This window comes from Canis lupus, chromosome X (assembly GCF_011100685.1).
Source record: "Canis lupus familiaris isolate Mischka breed German Shepherd chromosome X, alternate assembly UU_Cfam_GSD_1.0, whole genome shotgun sequence".
Lineage (NCBI taxonomy): Eukaryota > Metazoa > Chordata > Mammalia > Carnivora > Canidae > Canis > Canis lupus.
In genome coordinates, this window is record NC_049260.1 from 17,492,601 (window position 1) to 17,514,765 (window position 22,165).

General features: G+C 36.8%; 1 protein-coding gene and 1 long non-coding RNA gene across 8 annotated transcripts in view; one reads left to right on the forward strand and one right to left on the reverse strand.

Annotated features, from left to right (window-relative positions):
* The window catches only part of CNKSR2 (connector enhancer of kinase suppressor of Ras 2), a 276,753-nt gene that overhangs the window by 229,357 nt on the left and 25,231 nt on the right, over positions 1-22,165 (forward strand). For all 5 annotated transcript variants that reach the window (XM_038587046.1, XM_038587047.1, XM_038587048.1 and 2 more), the window contains 2 exons: positions 1,526-1,626; positions 4,020-4,566. In XM_038587046.1, coding sequence (XP_038442974.1) covers positions 1,526-1,626; positions 4,020-4,566 — 648 coding nt within the window. The remainder of the gene's footprint in view (positions 1-1,525; positions 1,627-4,019; positions 4,567-22,165) is intronic.
* Positions 1-22,165, reverse strand: part of LOC119868391 — a 64,849-nt gene that overhangs the window by 19,740 nt on the left and 22,944 nt on the right. The gene's annotated exons all lie outside the window — the stretch shown is intronic.

Consider the following 22,165-nt stretch of genomic DNA (forward strand, 5'->3'; position numbering starts at 1 on the left):
CCAACTATATAGTTCATGCTTTCCCCACCATTTTTGGGTACCTCTCTGGGCAACTACATCAATTCATATTTGAGGGGAAACTCACTACACCAGTTGTCACCAGCATGGTCCACTGTAAATACCAGACACAAATTTAGATTAACTAGTTTCTGCTTATCTTTTAGTCAGAGGGAATAATTAAAATAGGAATAGCATTTTCAAAGTTTTTATATTTTGATATCTGAACATAATAATCTTCATTGCTAAATAATTGCTCTTCAGGATAGCCAGAGTTAATAGAGGAGCCGGGGGCAGGGAGACTTAAAGAATCATGAATATAAGTCAAATTAAATTCTCCCATTATGTCATACAAAAAAGCCCTAGTCCTCCAAGGTTTAGAGCAAGATGATTTCTTAGTTCAAATCCCAGCACTACAACTTCCTATTCAAATATAGTAAGTATTCAATAAATGTTAGCTATACTTATTAATAAGCACCATGAGAAAAAATATATATAAATATTACAATGTAGGAATTCCTGGGTGGAGAGAAGTTCCTGCAAAAATAGGTGCCATGATTTTTCACCTAAATCGGAATATCACTTAAGCCTTATGATGGTTCTTTTGTGATTTGGATTTTCATAATAAGGAACATTTGCTCTAATACTTTTTCTCTTATCATCTGAAATGCATATGGGTAGTACTTGTAGGTTTTTCCTTGTAAATTTTATAAAGAATTACCCCAGGGTTAAGAGTGGTTGAGATGTTAGTGAAACACATTCTGATTCTTGGCCTTTATGCTCTATTTTACTTACTCAACTGATTTATCTCTCAGAGTTTTTTCCCTTCCCTCTTGCCTGAGGTCTGCCAAATCTAGCGGCTTACATTTTCTACCCTTTTAAGTAGTTCTGGAAGTTTGGAACTTACGGCCCACATCAGCAAATTTGCCCTTTTGCATTTGGCAAGAATCAGGGTTTGCCATGTGTTTCCAAGTAGAGGTGGGAGTATGGTGTTATAGAGATTCATGTCAGCATGACTCTGGAAACAGCGATTGTTAGATAACCGGTGAACTAAAGCCAGAAAAGAGAATTGAGAACGTTATTTTTGGAGCTGTTTATATCTGTAGAGATCTACAGCAGTATATATATTGCTTTTCTTTGAGTGTTCATCTTTAGGGTGAAATGATACACCTTTGAGAGGCATCATGTGATATCATTCATTAATTGAAGATTCGGGATAATTTGGCCTGGAATCTAAAGCACCCTAAACCTAATTTGCCTTATGCAGTGTCTTTTTCGTACCTCCTTAAAATTATAGCTATGTATAACTGCTTGCTTTAAAGGCTGGAATGAGGTGATTGTATTCTTCCTTCTTCCTCAAAATCCAGCTGAAAATAAAAGTCGGTGGGCCTGGAGTAGGAGGTGCTGGGGAGCAGGATGTAGGGGTGCAATTTAAATTTCCTTATGTTAGTTGGTAGTATCTGTTCCTGAAAATATGACTAGAAACATTTAATAGAATGTTGTTGTATCCTTGTGTGTGAATTTACAGATTACTGGAGTGAGAGTGACAAGGAAGAAGCAGATACTCCATCAACACCCAAACAGGACAGCCCTCCACCCCCCTACGATACATACCCACGGCCTCCCTCTGTAAGTTGACCACAGGCATGGAAATAATTTGATATCAAAATCTTTGACCTGAAGCATCCCTTTGTATGTTAAAAATAATTATATAGTGAATTGCATGTCAGACCTCAGGATTCCTAAGAGGAAAGAAAATAGAGAATGTAAAAGCAATAAGGAGGAAAATTTTTAAGTATGCAAAGACTGTTGAATCAGGAGAAACAGTCACCACAGAGTCCAGATATAATTAGTATTGGCCCATGTTTATTTTTTTAAAAAATCCTATTTGTGTCAGAGTAGCTTTCATGGAAATATCAGCAACAAAAAAAGATTTCTTATAAAAAGATGTATAAATGGACCTTATGTATTTCCACACTAATAAAGTCCATTCCTGTGGCCTTCAGAAACAACTCCTAAAATTTGATACTATATCTGTATTGGACATGTTTTAACATACAGCTTTGTACACAGTCATGGGATCTGGTTTAATGTCTGTGTATATATGGTACTCCAGACTTCTTTAACCTGTGTAAATTAGTCTGTGTGTAGATTGTACTTTAATCTTTTAACGGGATAAACACCTGTCCTGGTTTTCTTGGGACTATCCTACTTTATGCCCATTTCCCATCAGAATTATTAAGAACATCTCAGTAGTGTCCCAGTTTCCACAATGCATTGCCTGCCTGGTTATGGCATCATAAGAGTCACTTCTGCCTATCTTGGGACTGAGTCTTCCATGTAGGAGATGGAAGCTGAATTTAGGTGACAACAGCAGCCAACCTAATTCCAACTCCATATTACTCTAGAGGATTTTAAATAAGAAAGGCGCTACACAAGATGTTGGTATAATTTGAGGCCACTTCTCAACCTTGGCTGTGCAAAAGCATCATCTCTGGAACATTTTTAAAATGCAGGTGCTCAAATCCTACGCAGACATTAAATCAGAATATCTGGAACTACAAACAGCTCACTGGACTAGACTGTGGACCTTTTGAGCACAGGGACACTGTTGGATTGATCTGCATATCCCCATGGCCTTGCACAGCACTGGCACTTATTTATTAAATGCCTAATAAATATTTCTGAAGTAAATGAATGGGTGCTTTTGGCCGACAACTAAAAGGGAAGCCACAGTTTTAATAACAACGTTTGATAGCAATGTCTCTTACCGAAGAATGGTTCCTAAATGTGTGTGTGTTTCTTTAATAAATGCTGCAGTTTACTGAGTGCAGCAGAATGCAAGGATGAGCAAGAGAAATGAAATCATGAAGTCAGTGACAAGACATAGCTCATACCATATTTTCTCTTTTTCCCTAAAACACCAGGGCCTGAATAATTCCTTGAAAATATTTCTAAAAGAGGAAGTAAAGGAAGCTGCTGCTTCAGGGAACAGTTCTTTAATCATAGCAACTTGGGGGTTGCTATGCAAGAAGGAAACCATTTACATGTTATTAACATGTGGGAAAATAAACTGCCCCCAGAAGATGACACTTAAGTTCCCTTCCTTTACCCAGAGGGGCAGCATGTGCTTTCGCTTCAGCCAGGCTTGTCCTGGCCACAGCCTCAGCCCCATTTGCCATGATCACATTTGACACATCTGGCTCCTCTTGCCAGAAAGGAGGCGGGGCTGATCTTGTCAGCCCCCAGAGCTAGAGTAAGCCTCGTCCCCAGTAGGGGTGCCTGCAAGACTTTCACAGCATTCACTTGATGCCAGTCCTTTTTCTTGGTTGTGCTTTGTGCTATATACTCCCAAGCTTTAAATTCCAAGAATAAAAATATCCCATTTTTCTTTTGTGTTTATGTGCCCCGAGGTGCCCATGCTCAAGGCAAATGCTGATCCCCATCAGGATATAATCTCATCCTGCCTCTATAGTTTTAACTCTCCACAAAGTGCCACAAATTGACAAGACCCTACAAAAGCTTTTCCTTGGGGCCCATGGGAGCAGACATTCTCCTGCAAGGAAGAGGAAGGATTCTGTCTGATTATAGGCATCCTGTTTTCACACCCAAAGGCCTCTCCTCACCCTCATCCCCAAACCCCACACAATCAGGAAATACAGATTTGGCAACAATTGTCCGGGGTTTCAAATTTATAGAGATTTTTAAAACTCCAGATTTTCTTTCGTTGCTGAATATTTCTTACATAAGCACTCAGATTTTCTTATGCTTCATTGTTGTAGAATTTTGCTTTGCATATTAATAGGTCAGATTTTTCATGAGAGTCTGGTAGAGCTGCATTTCAACCCTCCTCATGTCAGTCCCTCAAAAGATCAGCTGAGGCCCAACTTTGAGATGTCCGTAAACTTGACTAGTCATTCACTTGACTGGTAAATGTTAGCTGGTGGAAATCTAACATGTGCCTTGCTGACAGAGGTAGCCTGTTACCTCTGTGGAGGCTGATCAGAGGCTCCTTTCCACAGATGAGTTGTGCCAGTCCTTACGTGGAAGCGAAACACAGCCGGCTCTCTTCCACAGAGACCTCTCAATCACAGTCCTCCCACGAGGAGTTTCGCCAGGAAGTGACCGGGAGCAGTGCGGTGTCCCCCATTCGCAAGACAGCCAGTCAGCGCCGCTCCTGGCAGGATTTAATCGAGACGCCCCTGACAAGCTCAGGATTACACTATCTTCAGACTCTGCCCCTGGAGGATTCTGTCTTCTCTGACTCCGCGGCCATCTCCCCGGAGCACAGGAGGCAGTCCACTCTTCCAACTCAGAAGTGCCACCTCCAGGATCACTATGGGCCGTACCCCTTAGCTGAGAGCGAGAGGATGCAAGTGTTAAATGGAAATGGGGGCAAGCCTCGAAGTTTTACTCTGCCTCGAGATAGTGGGTTCAACCACTGCTGTCTGAACGCGCCGGTTAGTGCCTGTGACCCACAGGATGACGTGCAGCCCACAGAGGTGGAGGAAGAGGAGGAGGAGGAGGAGGAGGAAGGGGAGGCAGCAGGGGAAAACATAGGAGACAAAAGTAAGTATGTTGGAGATGCTTAGCCTGTGTACACAGAGTCCTAACCTTTTCAAACTTCTTATTTTAAGAAAATATAATTTTGTTTCCCTTTTTTCTTAAAATAATGGTCTTGCTGCACAGGAAGTTAAGGTATCCCTTGCTGCTTTACTTTCAGAACTTGTGTAACATGGGGGACAAAAAGTGAACAATGAACCCTATATCCCAGGACACCCAAAGCTAGAGCAAATGGTTTTCTCCAAGTACTCACTTGCCTCTTCAGGTTAATACTAGTCATTTCTTTTTCTTCCTCCCCTCATCCAAAAACTTCTCCCTTACATGCATCATCCCTTTGGTCCACAGTAATTGCCCCCTGAGTTTGGGTTAAGAAACTAAATACTTCAAGCAGGGTGTTAGGAGAAACTTGGTTGAATATAATAAGTGAACACACGCACGCATGCACATATGTGTGTGTGTATACATAAACATATTCTCTTCCCATCATTAAAAAATTTAAAGAAAAAATTCAGAAGAGATTTCCAAAAAGAAATTTCAAATGACTCTTCTGTCAACTCCAAATAGCTGAAATAACCAGTTTCCAAAAGCATTTATTTACTTTCAAGGTATGTATGTTGATTGCAAAAGTCAGTTTATGTGAATCAACCCTTAAGAGAGACAAAGTCAATTAAGTAATCTTCTGATTTGTTGGCATCAAGAATATGTTTACTGATTATCAAGTCCTTTATTCAACATGCCTTTCCAAGCATCTGTTTATAGTTAACATGCTACACCACTCCAGAAACCCAGGCTAGTTTCAGGGAAAGGCTAGAACTCAGTTATATTACTTAGAAAGAAAAATCTGAGTTTGGCTTTAAGTCCTAAATGTAAAATTATCCCCCGCAAAATAGTGTTAAAGTAGTAGTATAAAACTGTTTTGCATGTCTTTATTCAAAACAAATTTTGGGCCAGTTAGTGCAGATGTCCCAAGCCAGTGTTGATGAAACCACAGTTGCTGGTTTGGTCCCAGTAAGGCGTTAGAGTTCTCCTTTTAAAGGATACAGGCAGACTATATTCCTCAGCCCATTTTGTGAGTATACAAGACTTTGATTGTGGAATATAGAACTGTTAAGCTCTTCATCACAACTGGAAAAACAACTCAAAACTCACAAAGGACCAGCAGGTCAGGAGCCTCTTACCCATGTTAAACTTGGCTTATTTAAAATAAGGGTCATTTTGGAGATTATTAACAAAAAAAATACAGTAGACTTCCTTTTATGGTATGGATCTTCGTTGAATTATTCAATGGGAATTAAATCATATCTTCTACCATCAAAATATGAGTTGCTTGTAATAAAATTCATATGTTAAAGTAGTTTCCATGTGAAGTGTGTTTTAGCCATGATCTCTCTGAGGAGCATTAAAAAAGGTATACTATTGGTGCAGGAAAAGGTAATTACCATCTATTACCTGCTAAGGCCTCCCAGCATTCACATTCATCAGAGATTATGGAAGAGTCTGGTGGGAAAAATATCTAGGAGCCATGTTAGGCCTCTATAGGATTTCTGGAAAGCATGACAATACATTTTTACTGTTATGATGTTTACCAGAATTAGTACATTGTTTTTCTAAAATTTAACTAAAGAGGAGTTAGAAACTTCGTTTCAACTGTCATCCAGGTGCTGCACAACTGCTATAACTATGTGAGGTTTGTTCAGTATTATACAAACATATTGGGGAAAAATACTTTTATCTTTGCCATTTTAAAATAGATTGTGTTGACATTTGCACATCCCCCTGGAATAGAGAATTCTGTTCAGAAAACATCCTCACGGCTGCAGGTAGAAGTCACGGATGCTACCTTTTCACGTAAGCCAGTTACTTCCGGGTTCCTCCTGGCCATGTGTGAGGGAGTTCGGGAAAGGAGAAGGCGCGTCCCAGGTCCCAAAAGGAAAACCCGAGCCCAAAGAGCATCTGTAGTTAGATGGCTTTCGAATTTGTTCTTCCAGTGTCTTTTTTGCTGTTCTGTTGATTGGGTTTGTTTCTACCGTATAGATGCACTCCTGAGTTGGTGCAGTTTTCCTTCACATTCCCAAATGAGTCAAGAGGGCAGTTATTTGATACTTTCCATCTCTTTCAGTGGCTTTTTTTTTTTTTTGTAGAATAATTGGGTTAAGGCAGAACAACCTGAGGAAGTGTGTCCATAAATCTAGCATTGCATGTTTTGTCTAGGTTCAATATCATGGGACAATGGATGCTATTCAGCCAGTTCTACTTCACTAGAGGTGGCTATGCACTCTTTCAGGGCCCCATTTCTTTCTGGGTATTTCCCCCCAAATCTTGCCACTTGTTGATATGTCAGTGTTCTTTGCACCTTTCTCAGCAGAGCAGTGCATTTGATGGTTGCCTAGTAGAAGATGCTTTTTATTTAAAGGAATGTGTGTTTGCCTTCCTAATGATGGATTTACTGCATTGCTGTTTTTAGCATTGAGGAGTGTGCATTTTGATGAACACTTCATTTGAGGAACATCAGCTTTAAAATCAGTGTCTTCAAAAGAATCTTTAAGGCCTAGTTAAGGGGTGTCGTGTTCGTTACTGCCCTGGGTTGGCCATCAGGAGCAAGTATTCCAAGCTTCTTATTCAAGTTAAGCTACTGCGTGTTAGTTATATCAACAGAGCAAAAATTATACTCACGAAAGAAGCAGGGGCCATCCCATCAATCTCAGACTTATGACAGGCCCTCCAATAGGGAGCACTCACCATGTTGCCCACAGGTTGGCAGGCACTGTGTTTGTCACAGTCAAAGTACAGCGGTGGTATGTTACTAACTGTCCTGCTCGAGGCCAGCATTGGGTTTGACCTAGTAAGGTGAATTTGCACTAATCCAGTATAGATCTGCAGAGGAAATAAGTTACATGTCTCTGGCTCCAAATATTTGTTCTCAGTTTACCAAAAAATTTAAAATAGGAAGTATCAGGCAAGTAGGCAGGAGTAATGGAAGAAAATGTGAAAATATAACCTATCTTCTGCTTTGTAGATGAAGAGTTATGTCATCAGCCAAACTCCTCTCTTACCATTTATATTTACCTTAACTTTATATAATATGTTATATATCATATAGTGCTTACAAGTTTACAAAGCAATCTAAATAGCAAGCTGTATCTAAATCAGTGACTTAGATGTGTTTTTTTCAATTTCTCAGCTTATGAGGTGTAAATTTAGCCTTCTTTAGAACAGTCTTCAATCTGTGTTCTCATGGTTGGACTACATTTTTTCTTATTTTGAAATTCAATTATTTAACTGAATCATACTATGATTTTTCACAGGCTGAACTCATTTTGATGTAAAATGGATGGTATTAAAAGTACACAGATGAGACCTGTCTTGTTTTCCTTTGACTGAAAAGTCAGCTTGCATATTAATTATCCTGACCTACTTCACTGGCATTTGGGAAAAGACAAGTAATTTCCTATTATCCCAATTAGCAGTTCCAAAGCTTACTGAGATGTGGGCCTTATAATACCTCAGTTAAATTAAATTATAAATTATGTCAGCCTATGTAGCTTCCAAGGAATATAAATCATAAAAGTGTGGACAAAATATAAAGATATATACTTCATTCAGAAATCATCTGCCATAACACTAAAATACTGTTTTGTTTTGGTTAATGCAGTTTGAAGTCTACTTAGAATAGCTCTCTTTTCTTTGCCATACTAGGCAGTTTAGATAAGGTTTTTAAAAACTTTATCCTTTTAATTCTGCTGATTTCCCTCTTGGCAGTTATAAGGATACTCTTTACTAGCCATACATTCTTGGTGCCTCCAGGTACTCAGTGAAGTTATAATGTGCTCTTTTTCATTGTCTTAGAGATAACCTACCAGTATTCTCGCTTAATTTACACATTTATTAGCTTGGTCTTAGAAATCTAAAGCAAAACCTAGGGTCTGGTTTTTTGTGGGGGATTTTTGGGTTTTTGTTTTGTTTTGTTTTGTTTTTCAGAGGAGGGAGGGTGGATAAAATCTGTTACCTTATAGATAAAATGCACATCAGGTTATCCAGCCAAGATATTTACTGATGCTTTCAAAATGAGGTTTTCTGAGAAATGTATTTTAAAGTTATTTTTTAATCTAACCTCCTTTGCACAACATCGATATGTTAAAAGCTGTGTAAAATATGCAGCTCAATAGCCTAATATCTTAAATTATCTAGCAGAGAGAATAGATAATGACTAACAATATAGTGCAGAAGAAGATAGATTAATCCTCTTCAATCATTTTAAGGGTCCTAGAGTAATTTTCTGAAGAGCCTCTAAAAGCCATGAATTTTATTTTTAAGAACATCCAGGTACAAAGTATGTGGGCAAGGGGAAGATACTCCCAGAATATGAAATTGTGCAGGAGGGGAAATAAAGGATCAAGTTGAAAATAAAAGCACTGATGCACGTTTTACTGTTTTATTGATTGTTGAGATCACTTATGCACAAACACAAAGAATTTAGAAGGACATAATCATCAATAGTATCTTCAATTATAGTTCAGGGCTAAAGGAAACAGATGGAAAGGCTGTATGAGCAACATGAATAAAAAAGACATGCATTAAAGTGAGAAAAAATAACAGAGAACCTTAAATACCGCTCTTTTGTGAAGTTTAAGGGCATTATTCTTGGCTGGTTATGTAACAAGTATATATAAAGAACACAGAAAAATCCAGAAAGTAGTAAACAAATGTTCTCTTAATACCATATTTTCTGATTTTGAAGATTAGATATAAGACAGAGTCTAACTATATGCTGATACTGGTTATAGGTTGGATTTGTAATCATACCTCCCTCAGTTTTTTACTTAAATATGAGGAAAAATTATCAGGAAGTTCAGAGGTGGGTTGTTCTGAATTGAATCTTGTAGCTCTGTAGCATCAGGCTTCTATTAACTTTTCTGTAATGCGAACAGCTTTAAGCATCACTTCTTATAAGACACCATGCAGAGAGCCAAAGACCAGCCAGGGATGCCCTATCTTTAGTCCTGTTTGTAAGATCAAGGAAAACTTTTCCTAGATCCTTCCAGCAGACTTAGCTCCATATTTCATTGGCCAGGGTTGTATCATATGCGCAAATAGCAAGGGAAATAGAATAATTAGGAGTAGGTGAGACTAACCCTGATTTGTTTTTAAGATCATAAGGAAAAAAGATGTACCAAACTGCTTGTCATTACTATCCACAGGAGCCTCTCCACTATTATGTATATCCTCAAATTTGTTCAAGCAACGTGGCACTCTTTTAACATATATATGCAAACATACACACAAGATCACATCACATCATTTAAGTCTCAGCACTAATGAAATGTTAGATAGCTAAAAGGAGATAAATATTATGTAAACCTGAAAATATATCAAGTTAGATATAATTATTGTTGACTTTTGAAATGAAGAAGCATATTTTCCTGTAAACGCTAAGTGATTGGAACTTAGAATACAGTCTCCAGAGATATCCCTCATTTAAATCCTTGCTTTGTCACTCTTCCGCTTGCAAGTGGTGATATGATGGATCAAGATATTTAACACCTCTGGACCTCAGTGTCTTCATTGTTACATCATGCGGTAACAGTATCTACCTTACATCATGTGGTAATAATACATGAGGTTACATAAGAATCAAATAAGGTAATACCAGAAAGCACTTAGTTTCCATATCTGACACACCGTAAGTCTTCCAATAATTTTTTATAATTATGTGATTTATGTAGATTTTATGCATATTTGGATTTAGGCAATGAGGGCAATTATAATACTTAAATAGTGAATTAATCCTAGCAAACCTCAGTAAATAACATTTACCTGACTACGTGCCCTAACTTTGTTCAGTTCCAACTATTGAGTCGAACCATATGAATTGCTGATTTGTAGGTCAAAATGATGAAATATCAGCATTTTTGTACATTTCAACATAATACGTTAGCCATATCCTAGGAGCTAAAATAGAAATGTCCCTCATTTTACATTATCATTCACTATTCCTTTCCTTTTTGACTTTGAACATTTGGGAACTCAAAAGAAACCTTGTATTCCAAATAGCAATAACTTTATATATGTTTACTGAAATATGTGTTTATAGATGCCATTCAGGACTTCATTCACATATTTTTCCCTCCAAGAGTTCTATCCTGATAACCTAGTCTGACCCAAAGGACCCCTCACTACCATAACCACCACTAATCATTCTCTGATATATTACCCTGTTTTATAATCTTCACAGCTTTATCACTCTGAGTATGATATCAAATATTGTCCACAGATTTTTTTCCATCTCCTCCCACCAGAATATAGGTTTCTGAAGAGCAGGGATTTTATTCTTATTTTGTACACCCGGTGCCTAAAACAACATGTGGCCCATGGTAGGCCAGACACTATTGGATGAATGAATAAATAATAGTAACCCCTTTTGTCACCAATCCTTTTCCATTTTAGTATGTAATAGTTACAGCTGAAGTTAATGTTTTATCCATCGTGTGGCATAAAACAGGAATAAAACCATTGCAAAATTCTTCATTTTGGGTATTTTGTAAAGAGAAGGACAATATTGCATGTTCAGCATACCCTCTTCATGCTAGACACCACAAATCTGGGATGCAGATAACTAGAATTACTGCTCTTTGTGTTATGGCTCATTTAGAGTCACCTTCTCTACTATTGAAACTGTACTTTCCTGATTTAATCCCATTTCAAATATGAAAGCCAGAAGAATATGACATGTGAGAGAATCAATTCATTGTTGGAAACCAGATCTTCCAACAGCCCTGGACAATTGTTTTTCCTAACAAAATCTGCTGTCTATGGAAGGAAGGCTGGCTCCATTGGTGGATGAAGCCACCTAACTTCATCTTGTTTCATTTGTAAAACGTGTTGAAATTGCAACTTGTACTTGAATGAATGAATAACCAATAGCCCTGCAGTAGCCAGGAAAATAATCTCAGGAATGTTAATAAGCAATGAAGCCAGATTTAAATGGCAAAACAATGCTAGATGCTACAGTCACACCAGCAGAAGATGTGGCCGAATAAGAACTAAAGTTCATATAAAAGGATGACAACCCCTCCCCAGCATAGGGAAGACAAGTTAGGATTTATAGCCTGTTTTACCAAGAAAGTTGATTAGGTTCAGCCAGTTTTACTTGCTACTATTTTCACATATCAGGAAAGCAAACCACTTTTCTTCAGGTCAGTAATGGTGTATTGTCAGTATCTCAGTGGAGTAATTTCTAGCTTGTTTTTATGAGAACCTGTCATTAGTTCAGTCTCCTTTTACCTTAGTCACCCTTGTCAGAGAAAGCTGAAGATCCTAAATGCTTCCCTTTTTTCCCTCTGCATATGAAATCTACCTTCTATGGTTACCAACTACTGGAAGATGGTAGATTAAGACATAACAAGATTGCACCAAAGAACATATCTTGGAAGTTCCTAAATGTCCCCATGTTTTTCTTTTATTGTTTTAATTGAAAAGTAATAACTTCTTTATTGCTAAATAAAATAATAGTGAAAATAAAGAATAACTCTCTCTCCTTACTCTCCAGAGGTAACTTCTGTTCAAGGTTAAGGTTTTAAAAATTAATTCTTGTATGAATTTGTTTTCTTCATGTGTCTTTTTCCTGTCACTCCGTGTGAAAAGGGAGGTGGGATATAGTTTAGTTGGTTTTCAGGTAGTTTTTCCTCAGAAATTCTTTTGATATCACCATAGTTTCTAATAGAAACAACAGTCCTTTGAGATAACTTACATACCACCTCAGAACCTGGGCAAAATCCCAGCATGTCACCCTAGAAAATGCAGCAGTTACCTGTTGACCTTTTAAAAACAATGGTGGGAGAAGTATGAGAAGAAAGAAATGACAATGGCTGTACATGCACACTTCCACCCTCTGATATGCACTCCCATACTCATCTATCAGAAGCTCAGTTGCCTACCTTCCTAATGCTTTGGTGCCATATGACTTTTGTCCAGCCTTTTTTATGACGGTCTTCTAGTAATGTTACCTTATCCCAAAGCTCTGTGCTGAAAACAACTAAGCCAGAGACAGCTAGCTAAAAAGCATAGCAAGTCTAACCTCCAAAAACTAGAATGTAGAATGCAGAGATGGGCTTCAGAACCAGTGTGTCTGGTCCTCAGAGTTTACCTGTAGCTTTTGGTTTTAAGTTATAAAACACTAACCTTTCTACTAAACCATCCTTCTATTTTTTTCCCGTGTTCTCACTAGCTCTATTCTTCTGATCTTTCTTATGTTAGGCCACAGGCACATCTTAATGCTAATAGTTGGTCTTTAATAGCTCTATCTATTATACTCTGAAACTTTTCCTCTAATGGAAAAACTCTTATTATGTCATTCAATAAGGAAAAAGTGCCTATTACTATATATTTTAAATGCAAAAGTGACAGTTGGTCATAAAGCAAGTATTTTAATATTTAAACCTCATACTTGATAACTTCTACAAGGTTCTTACCTCAGGAATGTAATATGACAATTTCATATGCATGTGTTTCTGTTACAAGCACAAAGTATGCCAATGAAATCAAGTTTCTGTTTCACAAAAATTATAGACTACATGAAAATAAGAATGACAATTATTAAATTCATGGATTCAGTTCAGAGCTACAAGTTCTTTAACTTTCTCAGTTATGGATTCCCTAACATTTCAATATTTAGATTTAGCTTTACTAAAATGTAAACCAAACCTCCATCTTGTACCTTTGGTTTGCTGTATCAATATGTAGTCTAATTAGTTCTAAGCATGTATTCATTTATTCATATTCATTAATTTGACCTTTATTGTTTATTTACTACATACCAGATACTATCTTAAGAGTATATCTTCCATAGCTCTTCCATAAGTCTACTTACAACAAAAATTTATGAATTATCTTTGAGAAATAAGAAAGATCCTTCTTTCTGATAACATGAAACAGATAAGTATGCAACATCTTTATTATCTTGTGCCAGTCATTTTCCCAAGTAACCAATTAATAATATTATAAAATAATTCTTTGAGAAATGGCACAACATATTGTGTTCATCTTAAGGTACTTATAGCTCATGTAAAATTGATAAAACTGGTTAGAATCAGATGAGATCACTTTTAGAGCTATTTCTGCTTTGACTCATTCCTTAAACATTATCGTTGGGGAAAATGCATTCTGGTTGCTCAGTTATACTGATGAACACAAATCAGATGTCTAACAATCTTCATTGATTTGTACTATGCAACTAGGAAGCATCTTCTTAGTCATCAAAGGAATATTAATCTATGGTCAGTATAATATTATAGTCGCTCTCATACTATACTGGCATAGTATTATACTAACCATAGATTAATATTTTTTTGATGATTGAAAAGATGCTTCCTAATTTTACAGCATTGTCTAATTTTAGGTAAACCTGAACCTTAGCATTTTAAACAATTTTGAACTTTCTTCCACATTTATACTCCCTAATCTTCCATGATTTTGAATGTGATATTTTTATTCTGCTATTTCTTTTTTGGTAAATCATTCATAGAATATTTTGACATGCCAAAGATCTATAAATTTAAGACCTCCAAATTTTCTCATCCATGACTTTATTAGCTTCTTTAACTATAATTTTTTCCTTAGATTATTGCTGTGGTTGTGGTTGGCCTAATTTAGAGTCTATTCTGTAAGTTATAAAATGGAAATTTTAAAACAGTCATTCACTTTAGGATTCTTGGTGAGAGAAAATAGCCCACAACTTGATATCACTGAACTTACACTTGATACCTTTTACCTTGAGCATCTCTGCTGTTTTCTCCTTATTCTTTAACAATGCCAACACACGGGGGAGGGGCGGGTTTTGCATGTCTTTTCTAAAAAGAACAGGGAGGAGGGCAGCTTGGAATCCCTGTGGCTTTAATACAACCTTTCTGCCAACTCTGATAGTAAGTCCCACCCCCTCACTTTGTACTCTATTGTCTTCTTACACCAGGTGTAGTTGCTGGGCATCCATCTCTTGATTTAGCATCCTGGGTTCTAAGACTATTTTATTAACCTGATTAGAAAGATTTTTGGGAAAAAAAAAGAAAGAAAGAAAGATTTTTGCCCCAGCACTGGAGGTAGGAAAGATGTTTACCATTCCAAAGATAATTCTGTACAAATGCTGAACATCTTTGTTGAATAATTAAGTGAAAATTTGGCTTAACTTTGAATGTTTCTTTAAACGTGTAACACCATTTTGGCATTTTTTTGGGTACACACTACAGCGAATAGTGTCTCTCTGATTAATACTATAGACCTCATTTAAATGCTTTATATTAAGGTAAAGAATTCATTTAATAGATCAATGTTTTTTTATTGGAGGTGTACAATATGTGCAATGCTGTAGGTAAATATGCATAATAATTAACCATCTCACCACAGAACTTGGAGCTTGAACTATTCATTTTCTCCACTTAATACAGAAATATTCTTTATACACTTGAAAAATTGTTATTGAGACTCTACTTGAATATTCTAGGCACTCAGAGCGTACTGCCCCCAGGCAGGGGAATTCATGTTTGACAGCTCTAATTAAAAATTCACCCTCGTATTTTTTTATAATAAATTTATTTTTTATTGGTGTTCAATTTGCCAACATACAGAATAACACCCAGTGCTCATCCTCTCAAGTGCCCCCCTCAGTGCCCGTCACCCAGTCACCCCCACCCTCCACCCTCCTCCCCTTCCACCACCCCTAGTTCGTTTCCCAGAGTTAGGAGTCTCTATGTTCTGTCTCCCTTTCTGATATTTCCCACTCATTTTTTGTCCTTTCCCCTTTATTCCCTTTCACTATTTTTTATATTCCCCAAATGAATGAGACCATATAATGTTTGTCCTTCTCCGATTGACTTACTTCACTCAGCATAATACACTCCAGTTCCATCCACCTTGAAGCAAATGGTGGGTATTTGTCGTTTCTAATGGCTGAGGAATATTCCATTGTATACATAAACCACATCTTCTTTATCCATTCATCTTTCCATGGACACCGAGGCTCCTTCCACAGTTTGGCTATTGTGGACATTGCTGCTATAAACATCGGTCACCCTCGTATTGATACCAAAGCTGACTTTCTATAAGTTTTCCACTCGTGGATCTTGACATTGCAACTTAGAAAACTACAGAGCGAGTATGTAAATGGCTGATAGGTGCAAGAGGGCTAAGATAGTCTTTGAAGTTTCAGAGAACCTAGAGGCTGGAAGGGGGGGGGGCTTTTTTATTGAAATGAGGGAAAGCAGTCCAGTGGCTACATTTGCCTGTGAATGAATTAACTGGTTTGGTCAGTTTAGCGGGTTCCCCATTCCTCAGTGTTTAAGAGTGGGCTGAGTAACCAGCTACCAGTCAGGACTACCCAAGCTAGTTGGACACTTGAACCTGATGGCTTCTTCCATCTCTAGACTTTTACAGTCCTCTCCAGCATAATGGCCTTGATTTTGCTCAGGCCATAGTGCCCTGTACATTGTACGTGCCCAAAATTATACAGTGGAATTCTGTTATCTAACGTATTTTGTGTTGTCTCATCTCTGAACTGAACGTATATAACCACTTTAACTCTGTGACCTGAATTCTAGATAACTCACTGTCCTGGTGACCTTCATCTGTACGCCCTGTTTCTTTTTAGTGTCCCCATGCCGAGTGTATTGGAACTATCACAGTACTTTATTCATAAGGATGTCATGTGAAATTTCATCACATGCGAGACACGCTGCCCTTGGCTTTCCTCTTGTCTCCTAAAAGACACTGTCCAGAAAGGAAAAGTCAGTTTAAAATGCTTCATTTTTATTAAATCCACATTGGTCCTTCAGTTGAAATAAAAAAATTAAACTCCTCCCAGTCAGATTCTATTCTAAAATGTTTTTATGGATCTATATCAGATTTATCATTTAGTTCTCTGTAAAACCCATGCTGGGCTTTGTTTGTTCGGAGAAGAGAACTCTCTTTAAGCAGTAAGTCTTGAGGGATTCTGACAGTGGCCCTAAGATAATTTCCAGAAAGTTTCTTCAGTTCCTAAAATTTTTCTGCTGGTTCAAAGAGACCACAAAGTGGGTATTAGTAGTCCCTGACCCCGAGAAGCACTTCTTTTTGAATTTCCTAGTTTGAAGACTCTTCTCCATGCAGGAAAAGCCTAAAATATTTTTGAAGCCATATGTTTCTACTTTCTTGTGTCATTTATTTTTCCTTAAATAAAAAAAAAAACTCTGTCTCTGGTTTTTTTACAACCCTCAGCTGAATGTTTGCCTTCCTGATGCTCTTCTTACAAGAATCAGTATTATTTTTTGTTTGTTCATTTCTAGTCACCTCTTCTTCAATGTTTTATAGAAATCTTCCTCTACCTTAAGCATTTGCTAAGGAATCTCCCTGTAACTACCTTGACTTCACCTGCATCTCCTTTCCCTCTTATTGGGATATTTTACATTTGTATTACTGGAATTTCATTTTTTTTTAACTACTGACCATTAAAAAATGGTATCTGTCTGAAGTTTTAAAGTAATATTTCTTATCACCTAGGGTCCCTATTTGGCTATGTGTTTTTTCTCCTCACCACTAGAAAAGCAAAAATAAAACCCAAAATTCTAGGGCTTCTTCTACTCCCCTGCATGTCTGGAGTGCCACTTAGTTCTCCCCTGTGGTTCAGTGTTAGATCCCAAATACATTTTACTCACGTCTTTGTATGTTTGATTCATGAAATGATCAGGGTCTTAATGCATGCAGCAATTATTTACATGTATTAATCTCATTTCTAATGCATTCCTCTTACAGTTAGTATCTTGGTGATAAACTAAAATATTAGACCTTAAATGATATCATCTTGTTGTTTCCTCTTCAGAAAGATTCATAGATACCGAGCCACCAGCTGTTATTTTACAAATAAGGGGGAAAGTGGATATAAAAATCAGGGGACCACATTACAACAATTTGCAAGATTTTTAATCTTTGTTCTTGTATCCCTCAATTGATACCAGAATGTGTCACAATAGAGTATTAGAACCATAGATACCTTGGCCTTCTACAAAAGTTAGTAAAAAGTATGGAAATAAGAATACCAGAGATCTCTACTAACTTACTGTTTTAGACCAGAGTCCTATCCCTGATCAGCCATATTTCTTGGTCAACTGCATTCCTTAGTTCCTAAGAATTATCATTTCTACACTCTAACCCAGCTGACATCCCCTATAAGTCATAGCTTCAAATTATAGAAACAATTTGCATTCACACCTCTTCATATTAAGCCCTTTTAATAAAACAATAATGTCTTGGTATAGTAAAAAAAAACCTATATTATCAGTTTCTGCTCTAAAAAGATTAGGGGTGGCATTCGAATATTTCTGTTTATTGTATTACTTGCTATAATATACCCAGTGCTAGATATGTGCTGCCTATATATACAGGACAAGGCTATTTCTTGAAGGTGATCTCTTTGTTACAGTTTTTAGAGAATACATGTAGAGATTTTATAATGTATGCTTTAATGAAAAGTAATAGTGAGTTCCATTGTCCATGTTCCTTGAGATTTTCACACAAAACCAGGGCTGCATCCCTCCCAACTGAATATTAACATAGTTGATGGTAAAAACAAACTAGATTTAGCCCTTCAAAAATACATGCCTAAAGTTCATTGAGCATGTGGGTATTAAACAGGATTTCTAGACTGCACTTCATTGTTATGGAACCAAGACTAAATAAATATTAAAGAAAACTATTTTAGGGATTTATAGCTTGCAGAATACTGTGTATATCATTGGAAGAAGAAAGACGTAGGTGTCCAAAAATTGGTTTCTGATCAATTATAATATGGAGAATAAAAAAGAGAGTGGAAGAACTTTTCTTCTATAATTCCAGCCAAAATTCAGCATTTCCACCTATTAATCTGAGCCGTGAGTTTATAAATAACTTTCAGGTTTTTAGAGTTTAATAAATACACCCCAATAGTGATAATGAGACAGCCAGATGATACAAGTGACTCACTGTTTAAATATCAGTAATATTTCCGCTGCTGACATCAAATCACAGTCTTCAGTTTATGAAATGTGTAGGGAAGTTCTATGCATGACTGATATTCAGAAATATATATTTAATATATTGAGATGATTAACAAAAAACAGGAGCTTTAAGCTAATTAAACTATTTTCACAAAATGCAGAGCTATTCTATTTCACTGTGTCTTAAGTTAAAAAAAGAAAAAGAAGGAAAAAAGACATAATGCAGTTTCTTTTGCTTGATAGTCATCAAAAACCTACTAAACAGGATTTGGTTAGCATCCCAAAGGTGAGTCATAAAAGCAGTCATAGACCAGATGTTTTTAACACATCATAAACCAGATGTTTTTAACACATCATATATCTGACCAATGACTAAAAACTCCAGAACACTTTATTTTATTTGCAGTTGAGTTTAACAGAGTTAAATTGATGAGTATTGTGCATATAAAGTTATAATTCTTATGGCTAAAGAATGGGAGCAATCTAGAATCTTCTTCTGATATAAAAAGGAATAGGCTGCCCTTGAGTTTCCAATCATGACTTATCTATTGGTTTCCAAGTTAAGTACAGTAATGATGCATTAAAAATTTATTTGCCTAACCAAGCTTTTATTCAATCCATTACTCAATTTCTAAAATCTCTATCTGACATGCTTGTATATTACTGCCAATAGCTCATAATTCAAGTAGTTACTGCCCAATTAAATGAAAGCGTGAGTTTATAAAGCCATTAGGTTTGAGAAAGGTAGAGTACTAATCCCTATGCTGTAGTTGTCTCTAATGAGTGACTGAATCTTTAGACAAACTACTTAATTGATCCAGTGATATAAGAAATTGGAGATTTTTAGTGATTGGAAAATGCTTATTTAGACCTAAGGTGATCTCAATCCAGCTTTCAAAGATTATTAAAATAAAAGTATGTTATATTCTGAAAGTTAAAATGGAATGAACAAATAAGTAAATCACTCAAATCTTTGAGTAAATTTTGGCTACTCTTTTTCTGTTAAATTCTCAATATTTTATAAATACTAAGATAAATAGATATGTAATATGGCATTTCAAAATGGTAAGATGGGGCAGCCCCGGTGGCGCAGTGGTTTAGCGCCGCCTGCAGCCCAGGGTGTGATCCTGGGGACCCAGGATCGAGTCCCACATCGGGCTTCCTGCATGGAGCCTGCTTCTCCCTCTGTCTGTGTCTCTGCCTCTCTCTCGCTCTCTCTGAATGAATAAATAAATAAATCTTTAAAAAAAATGGTAAGATAGTTAAGTAATAGTTATGTCATAATAGCAACTATTTTTTTCTAATCTCTGTGGTACAGAAAGCTAGCCATTCAAAATCTTCCTAAAGACTAAATTTTAGACATAGCTGTAAACCCACATCAAGCAATTTGGCTGCAACCCCTTCCAACATCTCAGTGTAGCAAGGTGATAAGTTTTTGTTTGTTTGTTTGTTTTTTGCAGCAGTTCCTTCTAATCAGCCTCTGTCAACAGAGGACCTTGAGAGAGTATAGTTGTAGCTGTATTTATAATAAAAATCTCACCCTCAGTCTTAGTAAAATTCTGACTCACCTCATCTACTCCTAGTATGAATGACATGTGAGTAACTTGACAATCTAGGTCATTCAAACAAAATACCCTTTAGCAGTGGCTAGACTATCACTTCATATAAGGTCTAGATCATTCTTTCTTGACATAACAATGCCATAAATAGCATATTTTGACCTCTGTGACCTACCTTCTTAAGGTTCTCTCCTCTGACACATAGTTCACATCAAAGACTTGATGTAGATCCTCTTAACTAAAATTGATAATCTAATGAGGTAAAGCTTCTTGCCCAGTTGTTCAGTAGAGCTCTTTATTCAATGTTCAGCTTACATCTCACATTCTTAGACATTAAATTAAAATGTATTTCAGTGATTTAATTCAATTCAAGCAATATTTATGAAGCAGCCAAAGTGTTCTGAATACCCACTCTGTTAAGTGCTGGAAAAACAAAGATTTTTTTTTTAAATCACATAATCAGTGTTTGTCATCTCATGGGAGCAAAAAACATCCAAATGTAACAGTATAGCATGTTAAGTGTTTTAAAAGGTAAACATGTGTTAAGTTCCGCAGGAGCACTTAAGTCTTGATTATTTCTACCTTGCAAAATAAGGCAAGACTTCACAAAAGCTGTGACATTTGAGCTGGATAAGTAAAATTTTACCAAGAAGGGATCCCTGGGTGGCGCAGCGGTTTGGCGCCTGCCTTTGGCCCAGGGCGCGATCCTGGAGACCCGGGATTGAATCCCACATCGGGCTCCCGGTGCATAGAGCCTGTTTCTCCCTCTGCCTGTGTCTCTGACTCTCTCTCTCTCTGTGACTATCATAAATAAATAAATAATTTTTTTTTAAATTTTACCAAGAAGAAAAGAAAGGGGGGGGGCTGCATTCTACATGTTTAAAAAAAAAGTAGCACCAGCAAGGGCAGAAATAAAAAAAAAAGAATAATTTAGAGAAATATGGCATGTATATAGATGAGTAGAGATGAGACAAAAACTTATGCTAGAACTAGAATAAGAAGGCCCTGGTATATCCATACCCAGAAGTTTGGGTTGTATCAAAAAAAAAAAAAAAAAAAAAACCCTTGATGGAGAGCCTATGGAGATCTCATTAGGAAGATGACATAATCAGATGCAAGTTTCAGCAAGGTCACTCTGATGGCAATGTAGATGCATCGGTGTGGGAGAATACAAGTGATAGGGTTAGAAATTTAGTTAGAAAATTGTTTCAGCAGTTCAAATGAGAGAAGCAAATGTGTAGGCAAAAAGTTATCTGCTAACAGAAAATCAACAGGTAAAGACTTGAAGACTCTAATGGAAGTATGGAGCACGCCCCAATGGGGAATTGGAAATTGAGCTAACCAAGCACTAGTAAGAGGTCTGCCAAGTAGTCTTGAGTGACCAAAACTCAGAAAACAAATTTAGAATGATGCCAGTCAGCATGGATATACAATTTTCTCTAGAATTGCTTAGTGGCCAGGCAGGAGTAAAAAAGCAGATGGTTGATTATTGGAAAGTATATGAGTAGTGCATTTTCAAGAGGGTGAGGGAATTGAAGGGTCTTGTCAGAGTGGTCCAGATTGGATAAGGAAGTGAAATCAGCACGGGGCTGCATTCTTGAGATCAAAGATTAGATACACTGGAAGAGACAGAAGGAGCAGAAATGGGAATCAGGGAAAGCTGTAATACTTCAGAGGTGACATGGTTCACCATGATGATAAGCTGAAATGCGTGATGTTTTTGGATTTGAAAGCAAGATCCAACACAGAGGGCACTTATTTCAAAACAGTCTTCAATATCTCACTTTTATGTTTAATTCTTGAAGAAAAAATACTTCGAATACCTTGCCACATTAGTATTTAAAGTAAACTATCTAATTGCAAAAGGGAAATACCCATTGATATGGGAAATAAATCACATTTATATTAATATGATTTATTACATATTTCAGTTTAGTGAAGTATATTCGATGAACATAACCTGAATTATAAGGAAATGAAAATTGAAGCTGTTTTAACATGCTACCTCAATGCTAAAGTCAGTGTCAATTAACCTGGTTCATTCAGGTTTAC